Here is a 24,231-nt window from a genome sequence, read left to right as displayed (position 1 = left end):
TTGCTTTGCATTACAAACCATAGTGTCATAAAATCATGTACATAGTTAGACATTCACTGGAGAGTAATATTTGTGACATGGGATGTGGGTTAGTAATTTGTGCGCGTGGACACTATCTAGAAAATACAATGTCCCATGTCATTGGAAAAGAAAGGCACACTAAGGAAGTGTGAGTAAAAGAAACAATACGTCTTGGTCTCTTCTGCCCGGCTGAAGTCTGACCTTATATTCGGTCTACGTCTGGAAATGTTAGAAATTCGAAATGCAACACATCATGACAAATGCCCATAGCAACTCTGGGTTAGTGTGTTGCGGACGTTTCGGCAATATAGTTTATAGCCTTCTTCTAGGGCCAGAAAAAGTCAGAGGACTCTGTAAGAGGAGAAATAAATAAGAACAAATCATAAGGGAAAAGAGTGAAAAAAGGAAACTGAAAAACTGTGTTTAAAATCAGCAACATGGTGCTTAAGTGGGTCGATGCAGAGTGTCCAATACTAAAAAACACAAGGCCTGAGAAAGGTTCCTGAATAAAGGGTCCACTCACCACTGGTCGTGCTTCCAGTGAGAATAGGTGGGTGTGGAGAATCAACAGAAGCAACGGCTTGGATCCAATCCTTCTTAAATAATAGATCCATGAGAGTCTTTTCAGCCTCGGCAGCAGCTGATCCCATCCCCATTTCCTATGGTGTCCCACAAGGTTCATGCGTATCACCTACCATGTACAATGTGTTCACCAAACCATTGTTTGATGATCTGGACCATATGGGCGTCACCTACACCAACTATGCAGATGACATCTAGATCCTCTTACCCCTGGTAAGGAGACTAAGAAAAGGACCTTGCTCTTATCAATAAAATCTACCTCATCATTCAGGCCTAGATGGCCACTTACGGTCTCTGCCTGAATGATGAGAAGACCGAGTTGCTCCTTCTAGCCTCTCCTGCCAACACGAAAAAACTGAGCAACCAATACCTATCCTTCAACATTGATGGAAATTACATAAAGGTGGCTAATGAAGTAAAAACTCTGGGTTTTTACCTAGACTCTTCCCTTAGTCTGCGCAAACAGGTCAGTGCAACAGCCTGCAAGCTTATTCATTCTTGCAAACCCTTTCTTTCCTCGAAAAGCTGCATCACCCTAGTCTGAGCGCTATTATTATCTAAAATCGACTACTGCAATGCACTATACCTAGGTGCCAGTAAATACATCACCAACAAACTACAGATCCAGCAGAACAATGTCCTTAGAACTGCCCTGGGCATTTCCAGGCGGCATTGCATTTCAGCAATTAGGCATAATAACAACTGTCTCTCTATCCAAGAGAGAATTCAGCTCAAAACAGTCTCCCTGACTCATAAATGCCTCAATAACGCAGCCCCTCAATAACTTGCAGAAAAATTCTCCAAAAACAACTCCATTCGACCCACCGGGACGTCAAATTCTGGCTGCCTAAGAGTGCCCAGGTACAAACTAAAAAGTAGGGGGTAGCAGTTTCCCAGTTATGGCTGGCCAATTATGGAATTCCATTCCCCCGACACTTCGAACGGACAAATCATTCTACAAATTCAGAAAAAACACCAAACTTTGGCTTATTTCCAAAGACGCAACCGCAACAGACCCCTAACTCTAACCATGTACAGTAACACTATACCTAGCTACACCTCCTCGACTGCACGGACTGACTGTGCATTCCCCCTTGTGGTACGTATTGTATATATCCCCTACTGAGTAATCCCCTTATCTCATACTTCCCTATTCCCTTTCTGTATTCTCCACTGTGCATCTACATGTATATATCTCTCTCCAGATAATGTTGTGTATCTAAATGTACATAGTATGCCACCAGATAAAGTTGTGTATCTAAATGTATATACTATGCCTTTCCTGTGTTTACTGTGTGTACTGCCCTTTCTGTAACCATGAACATGCATATCCTTCTAATGAGCCCAGATACCTCCGGGTTTGGTGTGCACTATAAATAAACAAACAAACAAACAGTAAGGATGTGAAATTAACTATCGTACTCGGCCTGACAACATTTTAGATAGTGCAAGAGCTAAGCCATAGGAAGGGAGGGGGAGAGTGGACTGGAAATATAAACAGACAGGCGACTACCGTACTAGTGCTGATGACATTTCTGGTAGAACTGGAGAAAAACAAAAGGTGAGGGACAGAGGTGCAAAAAGGGAGGGGAGGAACAAAACAAGCGACTAAAATACTAGGCCTGACAATATTTCAGATAGTGCTGGTGGGGTGCAAATAAGGGACGGGGGAGAAGACAGTCGAGGTTGCTATCATACTAGGTTCAGGGACAATTCTGATGGAGTAAGTGCATAGAAGAAAGTAATGGGAGGAGATAGGAAAAGGGAGACAGGGCGGAGGAGGCGAGAACAGAGAGTAAGCAGTCTTGTTTTAAATCAGCATCCTAACTCGTATTACATTCTGCCAAGAAAACTCTAATACAAGTTTTCACTAAAATTTGCTTTAGTACTGCTAAGAGTACTCTTTAAAGAAATATTATGCATACTTACTGAAGCTACTGTTAGCTTCTCAACGTTGATTTTGAGTTCCAACATTGAATAATGAGTTACTAGAGAGATAACCATCTAATATTTACAAAATCATTTGTTCAGAGACAATATCTACTAGCTTCATCTAAGAACTGATTTATTTTTACTCGATGAACGTTTAAAATATAGTCAGTCACAGTCACACATTGGATAATGACTCTGGTATGCATGCGAGTGTGCCACACATTCGGCGAACTGCTCTCCTTCCAAATCTCCTTCTGCCCTTCTCTCACTGGATCAGCGCGCCTGCAGTAATAACCTCGTTCTGCCCTTCTCTCACTGGATCAGCGCGCTTGCAGTAATACTGCTGGCTCTAGATCCACGCACTCGCCTGCCTCAGGTGATCGTCGTCTCTTTACACACATGGAAATGTTTTAAACTGCCAGATAACAAGCCTCACGCCTGTTTCTGCACATGCACAGCTCGCAACTTCAAGATGGAGACACATGCATTGCCTGACGTCTCTCTAGCAATGCCACATCTTAGTCAGGCACGTCTGAGCATTTCCGAAAACGCCTGCCAAGCTTCTTATCTACACCACCACTTAGTCTTATTAAAGGAATAACTTCCAACAGTTTAATCAGGCTATTTACACTACTTATGTTTCTATTTACGTTGCTTATCAAGAACAAAATACCTTTGTAGACAGCACCGGACAAACATAAAAAGGGTAACCCTCAAATCTGCAATTTGCTGTATTTATCTAAGTATTTTCCTCAACTGCATAATGTTAGACTGCTATTCTTTAAAAAGCCAAGTTTCAGTGATGGTCAAGCTATCAGTGTTATTAGCGGTTATAAGATCATGGATATCAACAGTGTTTTCAACAATTGATCTGGCATTGATCAAGATGCATGAGACTGATGAGGTAGATGCCAAACTAGGGGTGATCGGGATGGAGTTAGAGGTGGTTATTAGAATGGTGCATGAGGACGTGGGAGGTTGAGGGGGAGGGGACTAAGGTGCAGGTACTCAAAAAGGAGATACGAGATTGGGTATCACAAGGGAAGGCCTCTGTGGGTACAGCAGGTGACTAAGTAAGGGCTGTGAGACTAGAGAGTCGGTTCAAGCCAGTTTGCGTCGTAGTGACCATTGCTAGCAGGAGCATACTATGTGACATTTGGAGAGACCTGCATACAGATTCTAAGGAAAGCGTCTTTTATTCCTATGTGCACAATGCAGCCTCTCAAACAAACTTTTTAATCATCTTCTGGCTTGCTTCTTCTGGTTGGGTACAAGAGTGTGTGCGATCCTTCCAAGGACGTGTTCGGATCATTCCCTGTCTTTCTCAAGGTGTCCGGCATCTCAGAGTTCTTATCAGGTCATTGTTTGGTAGTTTACGGCAGATTCACTATTTAATGAAGTCTTTACATCTGATCTACAAAATGACAACAAGTCTGTCTTTTTTGTAAGAATGTGTAGTCCATGAATTCTGGAAAGGGCAAACGTGGTCACTTGTGATAGGTGTCAGGTCAGATGGGCCTGAGAAATGGGTGATTAGGTATGGATGGGGAAGTTTGCTTTAATAAGGAATGTTAGTTCTGATGGGTCTGAGTAATAGGTGATTAGGTATGGATGGGAAAGTGTGTTTAATAAGGAATCTTAGTTCTGAATATAGGTTGGATGGATAGTATCAGATTTCTGTGATGTGGTTTTTAAATACATTTTAATTTATTGATCTTAACAACCATTCTTCAGAGTGAGAGCTCCCCAAGGCAACATGGTGGAGGTGGTGCTGGTTCCTGATTGGAGGGTTCAGGAACTTCAGACCTTTACCAAAGTTCTAAACTGCCTTTCATTGTTCACCTTCAAGAAGGAAGGTCCTGTTTAAATTAAGTTCCCGATTCAAGGCCCACTGTAAGAAGTCCAGAAGAAAACAATTTTGATTAATTCAGTACCACTAGTCCAGATCTGTGTGGGACATGCTCAACCAATCATTTGGTGGGAGTGCTGTGTTTTAATTTAACAGAAGAACAGTTAATTCAATTTGAAAGTCCAGTTTATCATTAGGTGTTTAGTTAGTTAGGTATTTAGATTATTTTTTGAGAGACTTTGGAACTGATATTCTCAAGTCCATTGGATTGCAGTATTCATTTCAAGTATTTCAAGAACTGTCTTTTTGTTTACCTCCAGACTTTAAACAACATTGCTCCAAGAATTTAATTGGTGTTTTACCATTGGTGTGTGTCACGTCCTGATTCCAGAGTCAATGGGAATCAGTGTCTTAGGAGCAGTGAACATTGCGCAGCTGTAGTAGAGAAGTGAACGTTATGAGCGTCTGTTTAAACCAGTGAACATTGCGCAGCTTTAATAGTTCAGTGTTCGTGTAATTCTTGGGTACGCTGATCGCATGCGTCAGAGAGTAGTGTTGACGCGACACGCTCATAATCTTTAACCAGTGATTGTGGAGGCGAGTGCGCTTATGCTGGAGAGTCTGGGTCAGTTAAGTGACTATTTCTTTTGGAGTAGCAGGAATTAATTCCTTGCGTATGCGGATCACTTCGATCCGTATGGTGGATCTATTCGCATGCATGCAGGAGGTAAAGACGAAGAATAAGATCAACGATCCTGTGCATAAAAACGTTTTTTGAAAGAATTGTGTTCGCGGATGCGCATCACTTCAATCCGTAAGGTGGATCCATGTACATGAGTGCAGGAGACTAAGACGAAGAACACGAACTGCGTGCCTGCACATAAATACGCTGTGTTAGAAAATTGTAAACATGCAGGCATACGGTTGTCATCTCAAGAAGAGAATAAACATTTGAGTAACTGGTGTTGATGAGCAGGAGGAACTTTAAACTTTCTTGCTTATAAGGTGCAGTTTCATCAGAACTTGTTTTAAAACATAAGGATTTGCAAGTTGAGGGCACTATCTATGGAATAAACTGAGAGGTAGTTATTATTCCTCATTTGGAGTTTAAAAAACACTTCCTCAAATTAAAGTAAAGAGTAATTTGAACATTTCAACCTCCAAGTCATGAATGGAGGTTAGACAGGTATTGGTCTTGAATGATTGTTAAATACTAAAGAGGTTGAATGTTAATTGTACTAAGCTCTTTGTTAACCTTACTTTCTTCCTCTACAGATTGCGGCTGTCCAGAAGTAGGCGTCTGTCATTTTTTATTTTCTCCACTTCCCCTTTTCCCTTTGGCGTGTTAGTTCTTTAACTGGGTTTTTAGATCAGTTGTTGATCCAACGTTCTTGGTGGATCTGTGGGGCTCAACATCTTCTGCAGATCAAGGAAGCAGGGGTGCAGGTACTCAGAAAATAGATACAAGGTTGGGTATCACAAGGGAAGGCCTCTGTGGGGACAGCAGGTGACTGAGTAAGGGCTGTGAGACTAGAGATTTGGTTCGAGCCAGTACGCATTGTCGTGACCATTGCTAGCAGGAGCATTCTATGTGACATTTGGAGAGACCTGCATACAGATTCTAAGGAAAGCGTCTTTTATTCCTATGTGCACAATGCAGCCTCTCAAAATAACTGTTTAATCATTTTCTGGCTTGCTTCTTCTGGTTGGGTACAAGAGTGTGTGCGATCCTTCCAAGAACGTGTTTGGATCATTCCCTGTCTTCCTCAAGGTGTCCTTGCTCTCAGAGTTCTTATCAGGTCATGGTTTGGTGGTTTACGGCAGATTCAATATTTAATCAAGTCTGTACATCTGATCTACAAAATGACAACAAGTCTGTCTTTTTTATAAGAATGTGTGGTACATGACTTCTGGAGAGGGCAAGCTTGCTGACTGGTGATAGGGGACTGCTTGCAGACATGCATAGCACTTTCACTAGACTGCAGATAGGGAGCTACATTTTCCGGCTGACATGTTTTGGCCATGCAATATAGGGAAGGACAAAGACTGGGTAAGACACTTGCATGGTTGGCTTGTGGAGAGAGGCAGAGTGCAGATGTACTGAAGATTCAGGATTATTCTGGTATATCGCACATGTTACAAATGCATTTCCTGGTCTTTCAATGACTTTTACTCCCAGATGTATACCTCTAGGCTTGATAAAAATGAGACACAAATTCACACCTTTTTGGATAAAGGTGGTCTTGTCTGGTTATAACATTTTCAGAGGGAAGCTCTCAGTGAGCCCATGACAGCGGCAAAAAATCATACAACTATTGGCCCATTGCAGGCTGTTTGGCCTATCGGCCTCGTAGCCTACTGTTGATTTTGTTTAACATGTTCTCTAATGATGTGTCTACTTAAAGTACAACAGGCTCTATGTATCTACTTAAAGTATAAGAGGCTCTTGATATGAAGAAACTCCGACAAACCAATCAAGAAGCCTTGATTAGTCTTTTATTGAAACCCAATAAAGATGTTACTGTATAGTCATATCATCCCATTTCTCTCATTAACATTGACAGTAAGTTTGCGAAAAGATCCTTTCTGTTCATGCCTCTATACGTCCTTTCAGATCAGTCAGGGTTTTGCCCTGGCCAGTCCACCTTTTATAATCTTTGAAGACTTTTCAGCCTTGTTAGACCAGAGCCGCTTTTCTTTTTTTTTAGTTGATGAAAATGTATTTGGCTCTCCCGATTTGGCCTATTTTGTTCATTGTTCTGCATAGAACAGGTTTGGGAGCACAGTTTTTATCTTCAGTACAGGCTTTTTGTACACTCCCTACGGCTGAGGGTTTGAGTGAATATTAGAATATCTGCAGCATTTTGTATGGAGCGCGGTACTCCTCAGGTGAGTCCTTGCCCCTTGCTTCTTTTTGCCTTGACGGTGGATCCACTCGTCACCCTTGTTCGATACAGGGACATGAATTGAGGTTTGCAGATGTTTTCTAATAAGTTGTACATTTCTTTATATCGAGATGGCATTATGCTTCTGTTAAGTACAACATGAAAGATGGGCCTTATCATGTTGGATGTATTTTAAAGACAGTGATTTTTCTGACCTAACGATGAAAGAGGAGAAATCTGAGGTTTTTCCTCTTACTGCTTCTGCGCTGAATCACGTGGACAACAAGAAATCAAACACTGCCAAGACCCAGTGCTAGAAGTTTTGAATCTGAGACCTGCTTAACATCTAGGAAACAGCTGATATCAAACTTTGAGGCAGCTGGCGAAACAATGTCACAGTCATCAGAATGTAGGGGTTAGAGGTATCAGCAAATACCTGCCTTGCTGAAGTCGGCAGCTCTGCACCACAGCTCCGATACCTGGATAGTTCTATTACATTAAATCAATCATTAATACAAAAATAGTACATACAATATAATCATCTTTGTAATTTTCTTTTAAGAGGGCATGTTGTGCTTGTTCAACAGACGGTTGTATTTACTGAAGTTCATAATGTCAAATGTAGAGATGAGCATGATAGATGCAGGGGGCTAATATACATCACTTTACCCAGTATGTCCACTATCTATTAAATTAATGGAAAAGTGTATCCAATTTAAGCTATCCATATGTCTTCGGAGCAGGGTCACATGCTATTCAATAGGTGAATGCTGAAAAGTACTTAAGCCATGTAATAAATTAATGGAAAAGTGTATCCAATTTAAGCTATCCATATGTCTTCGGAGCAGGGTCACATGCTATTCAATAGGTGAATGCTGAAAAGTCCTTAAGCCATGTAATAAATTAATGGAAAAGTGTATCCAATTTAAGCTATCCATATGTCTTCGGAGCAGGGTCACATGCTATTCAATAGGTGGATGCTGAAAAGTCCTTAAGCCATGGAACTACAACCTTTGGCTCGCCAGATTGTTTGTACTACAACTTCCCCAATCCTTCACAATTGACCATGCTGGGCAGCGTTGATGGGAGTTGTAGTTCAAAACCTGTCGAGATGCAGACCCCTGCCCCAGCTATTTCGGCTTTCAGTAAATATTTAAATGTTCCTTTCCTGGACAGGCCTCTGTGTTAAAATGGAACTCCCCTACCCATGCTGTCTGATCTGCTAGGAGCTATGGGGCGGTAGCTCACGCAGGTGGGTGTTTTCCTACCGGCGGAACCCCACCTTGATTGCCAGACAGTAACCCTGCCTACTGCCACAATGTCCGATCTGCCCACTTTGCGTAACTTTGGCCAAGATCTTTTATGCATGTGCTTTGTTCAGAAATGAGAAGCATTGTTATAACATGCCATAGGGCATGCACAGGACAGTGCACCTTCCTCCAAGATTATTGTGAATGTTTAGCTCGTACATAGAGTTCCTGAATGTTCATGCATATGCTTAATGCTTTATCAATATATCAAATAGCACATTATGTTAAAATACAATTTCATTCATTTGCAGAATTCAGTCATGAATCGCGATGTTCCTAAGAGGGAAAATAAACATCACATGGACATAATAGACAATTATGACGATGATCGAACCCGGGTAATGAATAACATCCTCTTCAAACATAGTATGATCCTTTTCAAAAGCAGGTTGTGGTAGCAGGTGTATGTCATTTGTTCATTGGTGCTTGTTGTATTTTATGGAAACACCCTATGGTCTTCTATTCAAGCTATTTAACAAATAGAAAAATATAATTAACAAATTTCATGAAGGGTGAAAACAGACTGAGTTAACATTACATTAAGAAATGAAGATAATCATGGGATAGTCTCCAGTGGTAAAAGACATATACAGTCTAGTAATACTGCATATTTTCGTACCTCTCCATTGTAAATGCAACCAGCATTTCTTCAGAAACTCCTTGTAGAACCCATTGTGGCATCAAAAATGATAGCCGATGTGCTGCTTTTCCTTAGAGAGCAAATCAGCTTCCTACCTCACCCCCTTTTCTACAATGTCCCCCTGAATTTGATCACAGGCCCCCACTGTGGATTGGTTGAGAATAGGACAAGTACAAAGTTTTGTTAAAACAACACCAACCGATTCATTGAAACAATTGGAGCTCACAATACTGAATTAGCATATATAAAAAAGAAGTGAGATATTACAATCATACAACAAAAGCACATTTTGTACAGTTTCATTTTTAACAAAAAAAGAGTAGTATAATGTTAAGATCAGAAATCATTGTGCAGATGGCTTTTGTTAAAAGCCACAACCCTGCTGAGCCCAGCCCTTCTGGAGGTACTTGTGGATATTGTGAAACTTGGTGCCTTCGTTGGAGAGCTCACTAGAGCTGCTTTGGCAAGAGGCTTCAGCAGCATGGTGGAGAAAGAACCAAATGTCCTATTGTATCTGTCCAAGTAGAGTTTCACATGCACAGACACTCAGAGGAGCCCTATAAAACGGGTGCCTGTGAATGCAGAACTTAGAGTGGACCTCACTTTTCCATGCATCAAACAGGCCCTAAATAGCTTTAGTTTCAAAATAGACCAGGCACACAGAGTTCAGCGTGGCTGCACGCTTGGCATCGCTTTCCCGCAGTGCCTGGATCTGCTGCAGTAACTCCCAAGGATTCATCCAAAGCCTTATATGCACAGTGGAATGGAGGAGTCTTCAGAGCCAAACATTTAACATCCCTCATGGCTTCATTGCACAGATCACACTCAGGGTTAGTCCTAGATCTTCCACCCATGAGCAGCAGATTGAGCCACATCAATGGCTCAATGCCTAATTCCACTTCCATTAGCTCCATCTCTTTGAAATAGGCAGCAAACCTTCAGGCAGGGAGGTGTATAAAAATGTATTGCTCACATTCCATACAATAAATAATAAAACATATTTCAGCATTAATGCAAAATGTATGCTAGGTAACTGGTTATGGTCAATTATTAGGCTTTTGTTCCTGGGCAAGTCCTTTACTTAATTTTTCCGTTTTCCAGTTGTCTGCACGTATGGGCATCCGTATTGTGACCGTTTACTATAAGATCCAACATAAATTCTCCAAATGGTGTCCTGTTACTGTGCACCAACTGTATTATTAATGTAGTTCTGCTTAAAAAAAAACACTATTGGTGCTTATTCATTGGTCAACTAATATTTATTGTAGCAAACAGTATCCATTTGTTTCCATCTTTTATATTTCTCACTTTCTGTCTCTCAACACGTGTTTCCCCATAGGCAATTCCCCATGGCTCTTCAGGAGAGAATCATAGGTATCGCACTGAACACTTCTTCCATTTTCTTCAATTAGTTTTTCATTAGCGTCTTTTCCTGATTATTCTATATTTCTCCTTGGTTTTGATACCTTGAATAATGTCTTTAGTTGGATTCGATTGTCCATGATGCAGCGGGAAAATGGACACATCATGGACAATCGAAAATACGTTAATGCGAAACTAATTGACGAAAAAGGAAGAAGTGTTTTGTGCGACACCTAGGATTATCTCCTGAAGAACCATGGGGAATTGCCTATGGGGAAACACTGTATTTCTAAGTGGGTGAGAGTAGTGTTGTCAGGTGCGTGTTTGCTCTAGCCACCACAGCCGTCATTGCATTCAGCTGCGTGGCCAGAGAGAAATCACAGATATCGATACAGAAGCTGTGTTCTTTTTGCAAAATCGTCTATAGAAATAAAGCAAAACAAGGAAATCAAAAGATTTTACTAACATTGTAAACTGGGTGTTTTACATTGTTCATTTCTAATGATCACTTAAATTCTATATTTTCGTCAAATAAGGAATGTTACTATTGTCTTACTGAGTCTCTGGTCTGTACTTGATCCCCCATGGGAACTGCTGAAGCCAACTGTTTCCCTTATGGTCATCAGCCCCTGATACTCTAAAGGTAACCTCAAAGAGCTGATCACCCGAAAGGAAAAGGGGAAGTGGATGAAATAAAAAAGGCACAGGCTGGAGTTCTTCTAACTTGCTGCTCTCCTGTTGAAGGAAAATATATAACATGAGTTGGTCTCTTTCCTATTAAGTCCCACTTACTTTACATTCTCCACCCCCCCCCACAGTCCCCTCTTGTACCTGTGTTTCCGACAGAAAAGCTTTCTTAGAGAAAGTCCACATTCTTGTAATTTGATAAGCAGTGTGGGCCTGAACCTTCCACTTGAATTTAACCAAGCGCCTTGATATGGTATGATATGATAGTTTATTTATATAGCGCCTTTACACAATGTGTTTCAAAGCGCTTCAAGACAAGGGAAAATACAATGACATTCTTACAGGCCATGAACAGTGACTGTGAAACTTCCCCTCACGAATTCATGCACTATAACAATGCATCTAATTTATAGACCCCCCTGAACCCTTGGGCTCCTTCGAAGAAGAAATCAATACACTTCTATCCACCTTCTTCACGAATCCTCATACTAGGCGACTTTAACCTAGGTTTCAATGACCCCACAGACCAATTTGCTGTGTCCTTAACCAATTCCCTGGCTGTACTTGGCCTTACTCAAAGAGTCTTACTCCCTACACATGACAAAGGAAGAATCCTTGACTGGGTAGCGGACCTTAACTGTATCACAACTATCACTTCTATTGAGCCACAACCTTGGACCGACCACTCCCTACTGTCATTTAATCTTCAAGACTGTACACTTCCTAATAAAGAAGATCTTATTGCTCCAACCATTCCAACTAGGAACAAAAAGAATATTACAGCGGATAAACTTATACCTTTCCTCCAACCCTTACTTAAACCTTCCCTAGCCTTCTCTGACCCGGCTGAACTGGTGGACCTTTATAACAAAACCTTGACCACATCTCTAGATAGCATTGCCCCTTTAAAAATATGCAAAAGCAACCCTAAAGCACACCTGAACACGTGGTTCACCCCCAAATTTAAAGCAATAAGAAATGAAAAAAGGAAATATGAGACAACTTTGAAAAATAATCCCTCCACCGTCAACAAAGACATCCTGCTCAAAATCTCAGCAAGATACAAAGACGAAATTCTGCTAGCAAAAAGGGATACCTACAATAACAGGATTGAGAAAGTGAGTTCAAATTCCTGAGAACTATTCACTACAATAACAGGATTGAGAAAGTGAGTTCAAATTCCTGAGAACTATTCACTTTTCTAAGAGAGCCTGAATCCCCATCACTACTACAGAGAACTGCAACTGCACCAAGGACAAGATCTGGTGCACCAAAATTCAAGAAGCTCTAACCAACAAAATCACTCTGCTCCAAAAGAAAATAGCTGCCAAAAAACAGAATCTGCTACCCCAACCTAATATACCTAAACATGTTCCTACCCCCCTAAAATCACCTCAGCGCTTTAGATTCACCTCAGTGTCCACCCAAGAAGTAATACACATTATTGCTTTACTCAAACCCTCCAATTGTCAAGGTGATACCTGCCCAGCATCTGTCATTAAAGATGCTGCCAAAGAACTTGCCCCCTTTATCACCACACTTATCAATGCCTCCTTTCGCACAGGCACCTTCCCAACCAACCTGAAGAACTCAGGGGTACTCCCACTTCTAAAAAAAAGCCTTCAGTAGACCCCAGCATCCCCACCAACCTCAGACCCATCACTACTGTCCCTTTTCTTCTTAAAATCATTGACAAGGCTGCATACAACCAGATTCAAAAGTACCTGGAGACCAAAGAGCTACTTAGACTCTGCCAATCTGGCTTCAGGCCCCAACACGGGACAGAAACTGCCCTGATTGACTTGAAGATCCAGATTGATGACTTGAACGACAAAGGGAAACCAGCTCTCTTGCTCCTGTTGGATTTGTTGGCCGCCTTTGATCTGGTAGATCATAAGGTGCTATGCAGACACCTATCCACTGCGGCCCACTTTTCAACAGAAGCAACGGCTTGGATCCAATCCTTCTTAAATAATAGATCCATGAGAGTCTTTTCAGCCTCGGCAGCAGCTGATCCCATCCCCATTTCCTGTGGTGTCCCACAAGGTTCATGCGTATCACCTACCATGTACAAAGTGTTCACCAAACCATTGTTTGATGATCTGGGCCATTTGGGTGTCACCTACACTAAATATGCAGATGACATCCAGATCCTCTTGCCCCTGGCAGGAGACTACAACAAGGACCTTGCTTTTATCAATAACATCTGCCTCATCATTCAGTCCTGGATGGCCACTCATGGTCTGTGCCTGAATGATGAGAAGACCGAGTTGCTCCTTCTAACCTCTCCTGCCAACACGAAAAAACTGAGCAACCAATACCTATCCTTGAACATTGATGGAAATGACACAAAGGTGGCTAATGAAGTAAAAACTCTGGGTTTTTACCTAGACTCTTCCCTGAGTCTGCGCAAACAGGTCAGTGCAACAGCCTCGGCGACAGCATATACCTGCAAGATTATTCATTCTTGCAAACCCTTTCGCTCCTCGAAAAGCTGCATCACCCTAGCCTGAGCGCTAGTATTATCTAAAATCGACTACTGCAATGCACTATACCTAGGTGCCAGTAAATACATCACCAACAAACTACAGATCCTGCGGAACAATCACCTTAGAACTGCCCTGGGCATTTCCAGACGGCATCGCATTTCAGCAATTAGGCGCAATAACAACTGGCTCTCTATCCAAGAGAGAATTCAGCTCAGTCTCCCTGACTCATAAATGCCTCAATAACGCAGCCCTTCAATACGTTGCAGAAAGATTCCCCAAAAACAACTCCATTCAACCCAACGGGACGTCCACTTCTGGCCTCCTAAGAGTGCCCAGGTACAAACTAAAAAAAGTAGGGGGTAGCGGTTTCCCAGTTATGGCTGCCCAATTATGTAATTCCCTTCCCCTGACACTACGATCAATCCTTCTACAAATTCAGATAAAACATCAAACTTTGGCTTATTTCCAAAGACGCACCCCAGCAGACCCCTAACTCTAACCATGTACAGTAACACTATACCTGGCTACAGCCACCTCCTCGACTGCATGGACTGACTGTGCATTCCCCCTTGTGCTACGTATTGTATATATCCTCTACTGTGTAATCCCGTTATCGCCCCTTATCTCATACTTCCCTATTCCCTTTCTGTAGTCCCCACTGTGCATCTACATGTATATATCTCTCTCCAGATAATGTTGTGTATCTAAATGTACATAGTATGCCTCCAGATAATGTTGTGTATCTAAATGTATATACTATGCCTTTTCTGTATTTACTGTGTGTACTGCCCTTTCTGTAACCATGAACATGAATATACTTCTAATGCGCCCAGATACCTCCGGGTTTGGTGTGTACTATAAATAAACAAACAAACAAACAGTAAGGATGTGAAATTAACTATCGTACTCGGCCTGACGACATTTCAGATAGTGCAAGAGCTAAGACATAGATAAGGAAGGGAGGGGGAGAGTGGACTGGAAATGGAAACAGACAGGCGACTACCATACTAGGCCTGATGATATTTCTGGTAGAGCCGGAGAAAAACAAAAGGTGAGGGGGAGAGGTGCAGAAAGGGAGGGAAGGAACAAAACAAGCGACTATCATACTAGGCCTGACGACATTTCAGTGCTGGGTGCGGGGGGACAACTAAGGGGCAGGGAGAGGAGGCAGTCGAGGTTGCTATCATACTAGGTCCAGGGACAATTCTGATGGAGTAAGTGCATAGAAGAAAGTAAGGGGAGGAGATAGGAAAAGGGAGACAGGGAGAAGAGGAGAGAACAGAGAGTAAGCAGTCTTGTTTTAAACCAATAGCCTAACTCGTATTACATTCTGCCAAGAAAACTCTAATACAAGTTTTCACTAGCATTTGCTTTAGTACTGCTAAGAGTACTCTTAAAAGAAGTAACGTTGCTTTTGAGTTCCTACGTGCTAGCCATCTAATATTTACAAAATCATTTTTTCAGAGACATTATCTACTAGCTTCATCTAAGAACTGATTTATTTTACTCTATGAACGTTTTAAATATAGTCAGTCACAGTCACACATTGGATAATGACTCTGGTATGCACGCGCGCGTGCCACACATTCAGCTTACACGACGGCAAACTGCTCTCCTTCCATTCTGCCCTTCTCTCACTGGATCATCATGCCTGCAGTAATAACCTTCTTCTGCCCTTCTCTCACTGGATCGGCGCGCCTGCAGTAATGCTGCTGACTCTGGATCCACGCATTTGCCTGCCTCAGGTGATCCTTCGTCTCTTTACACATATGGAAATGTTTTAAACTGCCAGATAACTAGCCCCACGCCTGTTTCTACACATGCACGGCTCGCGACTTCAAGATGGAGAAACATGCATTGCCTGACGTCTCTCTAGCAACACCACATCTTAGTCAAGCACGTTGGAGCATTTCCGAAAAACGCACGCCAAGCTTCTCATCTACTCCACCACTTAGTCTTATTAAAGGAATAACTTCCAACAGGTTAATCAAACTATTTACGCTACTTATGTTTCTAATTATGTTCCTTATCAAGAACAAAATACCTTTGTAGACAGCACCGGACAAACATAAAAAGGGTAACCCTCAAATCTCCACTTTGCTGTATTTTCCTCAACTGCATAACGTTACACTGCTATTGTTTAAATGCCTGAAACTCTTTAAGGAAACAAACTGACTGTTTAAAATGACGCATCCACATTTACTGTTCAAACTGTTACAAAACAAATTGCTGCACTCCCACCAGTTATCTCTTCCGAACAGCTGCTTCTGAAACTCTCCTGCTGCTTCCTGCTACTCCACTCTCCTGTGTTTGTCGAAATAGACCTTAAACTTGGCTGCATTTTCTTCAGAGCTAGTTCAAATTATTGTCTTCAGCGATGAAAGACAGTTTGGAATGCCTTGAGGTTAGAGTCATCTGTCCAAAGTTCCAGATCCTCCATCTTGGTTTGATCTGTTTTCCAATGTCTGTATTGAATTTCAAGGATAAAAACACCAACAATCCAACGCTATAATCCTACCATTCTTCCTTGACAAAAATTCTAAGATTGCCAAAGACAAACTGGTTGAGTAACTGAACTAGTGCCTGTGGGGAAGTCCTTCGGAAATTAGTCCCTGATGCCTGCCAGTATCCCCCTTCCCCCTCCCGCACGACCCTGTCCCATGGCCTAGTTTTCTAGGATTTCTTCTGTGAAACATTGCCACCAACCTAGGCGCATGAACATTCATAGGTTCTTTCTTCCAGTTCAAACCCCTTCCAGTCCACCAAATATTGAAACCTATCCCTACTTCCCAGTGAATCTAAGATAGCCTTCACCTCAAATTCTTCAGTAGTCCCTTTAACCACAACTAGGAGCGGGGTGGAATGTATTCTGGTATTCTCTACAGAGGGTTTTAAATAAACTAACATGGAAAGATTGATGGACCCTTAGTTCTGTAGGCATTTTCAATCTCACCGCCACTGGATTGAACACTTTTTTTCTACCACAAAAGGTCCCACAAACCTTGAAATGAATGTATTCTTCCCTTTTAGCCAAAGATATCTAGTAGACAACCAAACCTTGTCCCCCACTTGATATTCAGTACTCAAACTCCGATGGCGATCTGCAAACTTTTTCATCTGAACCTTACTTTCTTGCAGACCAATAACCACTCTCTGTAAATTCTCTATCATTAACCTTAATCTTTTACATCTGGACAAAGGTTTATGCGACACTCTCAGAACGCAAAAAACTAGGGTAGAATCCTTGCGGTTTGGGGGTGGCAGAGGAAAGAAAAATAATGAAAACGGTTATATTGGCCTTGTGACAATCCTACTGCGCAAGTGTAAGTCAAGGTTAGTTAGTGCAGGAGAGGGAGAAGTGCAGGGTTGGGGTGCCTGGGGGTGGGGAGTGAGTAAGTGCTGGGGGTGCCAAATAGAAATTGCCAGGGGGAAGAGAGGGTAAGGGAAGATGAGTGTGATGGACAGGGTGGACCGGTTAGGTCTAGTCTGGGGAAGGGTGATCAAGAGCAAGTGTTGGCAAGGGATGCTGGGTGTGGCTGGTAGAGGTGTGGTCTGGCCCCTGTATGACTCAGAAGCGACCAGGCCCCAGTCGCAGAGGGACATTAGCACAGGAGGGGAAGAGAGAAGGAAGAGCAGAATAGGAAGGTCTTGAGACGTTTCCAGAACTTAAGATCTGGCTCATGCTGATGGGGGAAGGGAGGCTGTGCCAGAGGGAGGAACCTGCCAGGTAGCCAGTGTGCCTTTTTCTCTCTGCTAAAACATGGTCGGATTTGTTGAGGCCAAAGGCAACCTGGAGGGCATTGTTATGAATGATTTGCAACTTATTTATGTTTTTCTTGGAGGTGCCTCCAAGGAGCATGTTACAGTAATCCAGCTTGGCGCTGATAAGTGAACGAGCGATAGAGAGGCAGTTGTCTGTTGGTGGAGAGGAAGGATCTGCTGGCATTAATGAGTATTGTGGCCTATGCTGTGGAGGAGGCAATCACGTTGATGTTTTGTGCCATATTGAAGGTGGCATCAAATTAGACTCTGAGTGTTTTGACAGCATGAGAGATGAGAATGACATGATTGTCAGTGGGGAATGAGCGATAGGATGGAATCAGTTTGACGAGAGGGGCGAGGTTGACTACAAGTAGGAGTTCCGGTTTGTCGTCATTGAGACACAGGCGGTGGATGGTCATCCAGGTTTGAATAATTTCCTAGATGGCATTGACGTTCTTCTTGTTGATGAGGTGGTTGCCGGTAAGAGAAATGAGAATCTGTGTGTCGTCAGCATAGTTTGTATACTTGATATGGAGTGAGTCGAGGTGGTTGAAGAGGGATTTGGTGTAGCATCTCATCCATACCGCGTGCTCATTCAAAGGAACACTGGCCTGGGATGGAGCTCTTGCCTCACCTTGTATGCATGCCCCTGTTCCCCGTCCCCACTTCAAGGAACACTGGCACGAGAGGGAAAGGGATGCGATTCCTAACAGCAAGGAGTGCACAACCCCACGCTCTGGTGGGCTCTTTTTCTCTGCACAGCGAGGGGACATAGTCCTTCGCCATGCATAAAACACAGAAAGTGCAAAAAACACAAATCTACCCAGTGCTTGCATGGGAGGGGTACGTCTGATTACCTGCTGTGCCACACACTCCCAAGTCACGGTGCAGGCTTTAAATATCTGCACTCATTCACCGGGCTCTTGCTGTGGCTGAGTAACCTTGTTCATAGCCTGAGGTGCCCTTCCAGACTCCGGGCAAGGGTCTATGCATGGTGAGTATGCAGAAACTGCTTAAATGGCATGTATTAGCTGGTCAGTGGCAGGCCCCAGACACACAGAAGACCTGGACCCCTGCCCCTCCCATTTCCTCAATTCCAGCTCAGGTCCAGACATTTCTTCCATACTATTTTGTGTACTGGGTGGAGTGGGACACACCTATCCAGGAGCCTTTTCTCAGTTCGCCATTCTGGCAGACCCATGCATATTTATGTTTTTTACAGCAGGCCAGAGCACACAAGAGGCTATTTGTGTGACAAGAATGGGGCAGAGGAATCTACCGTGTCTAGGAGACGAGTCCCTAATGAACAGATTCTAACATTCCCTGACCAGTCCAGACGCAAGGAATGTTTCAAGGACATCATGCTAGAAATCCTACACACCATCAGCATCAAAACAGGCCAGCGCGGAGCCACCCGGGGGCGCAGAGATGTTCTGAAACATCTCCGTCGGTCTCCCTCACTGGATGTAGATTTTGGTACCTGACCCCCTTGTGTGTTGCCTGAACCCCTGGAGTACCTGGGGAGCCGGGTTTGGGGTCTCGGGGGGGAGTGGTGCCGGAGATCAAGCCTGGGGGCAGAGTTCCCGCCTTTTGCTGCTGAAGCCGCGTCTGGGTGAATAGCTGTCCCGGAGCCGCGGTGCAGTGCAAGGGCCTCGGGTGCACTGGAACTTGGTCTGCCCCGCTGAGTTGCCGGCCGGGGAGGCCGTGTTTGCTGTGGAGCTGGTCGCCCTCCCCGGATCTAAGGAGGCCTGTGGCGAGCCTGGTGCGAGCCGGCAGGTGTGCTCGCGACGGAGTGGAGAAGGAGCGGGCGGCATTACTGGCCTTGGTGCTCCCCCCCTCGCTGCGGGCCTGTTTGGAGCCCTGTGGAGCCTGGCTGAAGGGGGGGCGATGCAATCCTCTTGCCCACGGAGGACCTGTAAGTGGCTTCAGCAGGGGAGGAGCTGCGAGGGACCTGTGGAGTTTTGCCCCGCTCCGTTGGAGGTGGGCGGTGCGGTGGCTGGTCGGGGCTCCTGTGTTAGGAGCCGTGAATAGTCGGGCTGGGCTGTGGAATCCAGAGTGCCCTGTGAGCCCCCCACCCCGCCTCTCACCGCGGTCCTGATTGAAGTTTGGAGGCGTTTGTTGAGGAGCCGCCATTGTCCTCCCTTCCCACACGGGATCCCAGTACCCTGCTGATCTGTGAAGCTTTCACCTGGGGGCCCCGGATAGGAGGGCCTTTTTTAGGAACTGGTGCTGGTCTTGCTGGCGGAGCCCTGCGGTGTCCACTGGAGGAGAGCCGTTGCGGGGGTCTCTGCATGGTCTGGGGACCCTAGCCGCCGTAGCCCCACCTCATTAGTGGCCCTTCCCCTGAAGTGTGGTGGGCTGGGGCCCCTACCCTGGTCTTGGTGGGACCTGGCTCGGATGCCAGCGTGATCTAGGGGCCGCGACTGGTGTGGTGGTGCAGCAATTCTTGGACCCTTTTTTCTTCTTTCTTCTACTGATGCTTAGCTGTGCAGGTTACATCGGCCCCTCGGTCCTCTCATCCCGATTCATATTCAAGGCTTGGTGATCTGATGGGGCGGGAGAGGCCGGACCCCCCACTACAGAAGGAGCAGAGGCGTTATCTGTGGGGGTGGAAAATCCTGCTGTACCTGCGCAGTGTCCAGCTGTGGATCCAGCCCTATCGCCTACGCTCCCGGGCTCTGATCCTGTGGTTCCCCGGAGTCTGCTGGGGAGGGGTTAAAGCGATCGAACCTGAAGTTGCAGCTGGACCGGCCGGCCCCTTGGGACTTCATAATCTTCTGGCAACAATACTCGCTCCAGGGGTCTTCTTCACTTGTGGCTATCGCTTCAACAGGCCCCTGCCTTGTCCCGCTGGATTATTTGGTTTGATTTGCCCACAGGGTTTGGTCCTTTTGACCCTTCGAGGGGCGCCTGCCCACTTCAGGTGCTCATGAGCTGGGCCCAGACGCTACAAAAGTTTTGCCATTCTTCGGATAGCACTATGGAGGCAGGCAGAGCATCTGACCCTATGCAGCCGGAAAGGATAGACGCCCAGACGGTCAACAAAACTATGACGGCTCTTCTGGTGGAGATTCGTGGCTTTAGGGTGGATATTGGTAAGAGGCTGGATACCCTGCACAAGAAAGTGGACTCGCTGGACAACCGCGTCCAAGCGCTTGAGACAAACCAGATGTCGGTTGACACCTTGGAAACCCAGATGGACATGCGCCTGTCGGAATTGGAATGGAGAGAAGAGAAGTGAATGTTAAAGCTTGACGACCTGGAAAACAGGGAGCGTCGTAGCAACTTGAGGTTTTTGGGCATTCTGGATCGGGAAGGGGAAACGCAGTCCGACATTCTCAGAACAGTCAATGAGATTATTAGCAAGCTTTTTAATGACTCCAACACCACAGAGCCAACCATCGACAGAGCTCATAGGACGGGTGCCTCTGCCAGGGGTCCCAGGTCCATTCTTGTGCGTTTCCGCTATTATTCAGAGAAGTGTAAGATTCTTGAGCTGCACGCAAGAGGGGGCCAGTCGAGTGGGGTGCCGCAAACATTTCTATCTGCCAAAACCTTTTGGCTCTCACCCTAGCGAGGAGACGACTTTGTGCCCCTCTAACGAAATGGCTCCAACCTAAGGGGGTTCGGTACAAGTGGGGCCATCCCTTTTCTCTTTCTTTTGAGTATGAGGGCTATAAATACGGTGACGGAGGATGACATCCGTAGAGTGGCCCAAGAACTCCTGGGAGACTCAGCCCCCGAGAGCAATTGGGAGGTCAAGGAAGCTGAGGTGGGGCCTTCTCAGGTTTCAAATGGTCACTCGAGTGGTCTCCAGGGGAATAGAAAATTTCGGCAGGTGGCCCCACCTTCCCCTGGGTCTGATGCTAAATGAGGGGGTGGTTGGTAGCCACTTGTAGGGTGCGGCGGGTATCTTGACCAAATGGCTGGTAGTCTTGCCGGGAGGTGTCCCCTTGTTTCTCTGAGTTTAGAGTGGAGGTTTTGGGAGTCTTACTAGGGGTAAGCGGCAATGAGAGAGACTACGGTAGTATGTTTGATGCTGTTTTTTCTTGTGGGGGTGGGGGCCAGGGGTATGGGCCAATTGTGCAGGTTCACTCTTTGGGTGAGTTCGGTTTGGGGTGATGGGCTCTTGTTATGGGGGTTGTTGTCTTTGTGAGTCCGGTGGGGGAGGATGCAGGTGGTCTGGCCTGGCGACTATGTCCTCGTCGTTCGGTGTCCAGGCGCTCGGGTTTGAGGGATGGTGGGGGGGGTTTCCTGGGTTAGTTTTTTGGGTTTGCTTGGTATGTATGCTAGGTTTTGAAGGTTGTTTCGGATGTATGGGTACTTATGGGCCATTTTTGGTGAACTGGCGTGCAGCAGGAAACACGGGGCAGTGTAGGTTCCCCTGGGGAGATTGTGGGAGAGGTTCCTTTTTACGATGGTTGATGCGTCTCACTCACTCACTGTGGGGTCCTTAAATGTACGGGGGTTAAATTCACTCACTAAAAGGTCAATGGTTATTAGAGAGTTTAACAGGCTCCAGCTCCACTTTTTATTTCTACTGGAGACCCACTGGATTAAGGGGAAAGAACCAAAATTTAGGGCTTGGGCCATTCAGCACATGTTTTCTTTGTCTTATGCTTCAAAAAAGCGGGGCGCTGCGATCCTGGTGTCTCCCAAGGCCCACTTTACTCCCAGAGCTCAGCGCTCCGATCATGAGGGTCGATATATTATGGTTAAGGGGGAGTTGAGGGGTAGGACGGTGACTTTGGTGTGCATCTATGCCCCGAATGAGGCACAAGATCTATTCTGGGAGTGGATGAGGGAGAAGATTATGGGTTTCTCAGAGGGTATTCTCTTGGTGGGGGGTGGGAGGATTTTAATATGGTTCTCTATCCTGAGAGGGATAGGAAGTCACCCAACTCAGGTGCCGATCTGCACCTTCAGAGGAAGCTGGCAGCCACCTTTCATAGGGTTAATGTGGAGCTGGGGTTGTTGGACTCACATACAGTGGAGCAGGGTCACGACCCGCTCTTCACATTCTTCTCTAAGCCTCACACAACACTTTCCAGGATAGATTACATCTGATAGATTTGTTGCTCCGGTAGCATGTAACGGACTTTGGGGTAGAAACCATTCAGTGGTCTGACCATGATTTAGTTAGGCTCTGTTTGAGAGTCCATTCTCTCCCCTCATCTGGAAGTCGATGGTTGTGCAATGATTCCCTGCTGCAGGATAAAGAATTGAGGCAGTCTCTCTTGAAAGCCATTATAAAGAGTATTTTGCTATTAATGATAGCAGAGAGGTGGGCGTCTCGGGGGTCTGGGAGGCGTTCAAAGCTACCATCAGGGGCATCCTCATGGAGATGGGTGCGCGGAGGAAGAGGGAAAGGGCCGGTGAGGAGAAAAAACTTAGAGCGAAGATTGCTTCCATTCAACCAGGGGGGAAATTGAGGTTGCAGATGTTCCAAGGTAAATGGGCGGAGCTGCAGCTGTTAAGGTCGAAGCTGGAAGCTCTCTTGGTAGGTCAGACGGAGAGGAAGCTCGCCTTTTTAAAGCAGAAGTATATGGAGAGGAGGGAAAAAACAGACAGGATATTGGCTTGGAGGTTGAGGGAACTCAGAAATAATAGGAGGGTGGATGCCATCTGGTCCCATGAGGGAGAGAAGGTTACAAGGGATGACGGGATAGCGGAGCAATTTCTGCAATACTATGAGCGTCTTTATTCCTCGGGTTATACGGGGGACGGTACCGATATTGATTGGTTTTTGGATTCTCTTCCCATCCCCTGTCTCCCCCCACCCCTGAGAGGGCTGAACCCCTGGAAGTCCCTATCACGCCGCAGGAAATAATAGATACTATCTCTTCACTATCACTACGTCTGGTGATTACGGATTCACAGTTCGTTTCTTTAGATCATTCTGCTCGGTCCTGGCCCCGTTTTTGGCTAAAATGTTTATTTCTGCGCTGGTCACGGGGGCTCTCCCTCCTTCTATGATGTCCGCCCTGGTCGTGGTTCTCCTGAAGGAAGGGAAAGACCCTACCCATTGTCAATCTTATCGTCCAATTTCTCTTCTTAACACTGATGTTAAAATACTGGCCGGACTCCTTGCTAGCAGGCTGGCTAAGCATCTTCCAACACTGGTGCATGGTGACCAAGTCAGTTTTATCTCTGGTAGGCAAGGGGAAGACAATGTGAGAAAGACACTGGATCTCATGCACGAAGTTTCGAGGTGGGACGTGGAGGCCTATCTCCTCTCATTGGACTCAGAAAAGGCCTTTGATTGTGTCGAATGGCCTTACATGGGTAAGGTGCTGCAGAAAATGGGCTTGGGGAGCAGGTTCTGTGGGTGGGTCTCAGCCCTATACAATGGTCCCGTGGCAAGAGTATTGGTTAATGGTTCCATCTCGTCATCTCTGTTCCTCTCCAGAGGCACCCGTCAGGGGTGCCCCCTGTCTCCTCTATTATATGCCCTGGCAATGGAGCCTTTGGCTATTGCAATAAGTTTGGACCAGGGATTCGATGTGGCGAACTTGAATTTAAATTATCCCTTTTCGCTGATGACATCCTGGTCTACTTGACTAATCTCCTTGACTCTCTTCCCCGTCTCTTTGAGCTCATCAGAATGTATGGTTCTTTTTCGGGGCTCAAGGTCAATATATCTAAATCCAGCATAATGCCAATGGGTGGTGGTGATACAGAAATCAGAGGGAAATCTTAGGTGCAGGGAATG

General features: G+C 45.1%; 1 protein-coding gene across 5 annotated transcripts in view; it reads left to right on the top strand.

Moving 5' to 3' along the window:
- DEUP1 (deuterosome assembly protein 1) overlaps positions 1 to 24,231 on the top strand; it is a 688,113-nt gene that overhangs the window by 456,204 nt on the left and 207,678 nt on the right. For all 5 annotated transcript variants that reach the window (XM_069639298.1, XM_069639300.1, XM_069639299.1 and 2 more), the window contains one exon: positions 8,831 to 8,917. In XM_069639298.1, the coding sequence (XP_069495399.1) occupies positions 8,831 to 8,917 (87 nt within the window). The remainder of the gene's footprint in view (positions 1 to 8,830; positions 8,918 to 24,231) is intronic.

This window comes from Ambystoma mexicanum, chromosome 7q (assembly GCF_040938575.1).
Source record: "Ambystoma mexicanum isolate Mex_15411 chromosome 7q, UKY_AmexF1_1, whole genome shotgun sequence".
Lineage (NCBI taxonomy): Eukaryota > Metazoa > Chordata > Amphibia > Caudata > Ambystomatidae > Ambystoma > Ambystoma mexicanum.
Note: the sequence above shows the minus strand (reverse complement) of the source record. Positions and strands in the feature narration are given on the sequence as shown.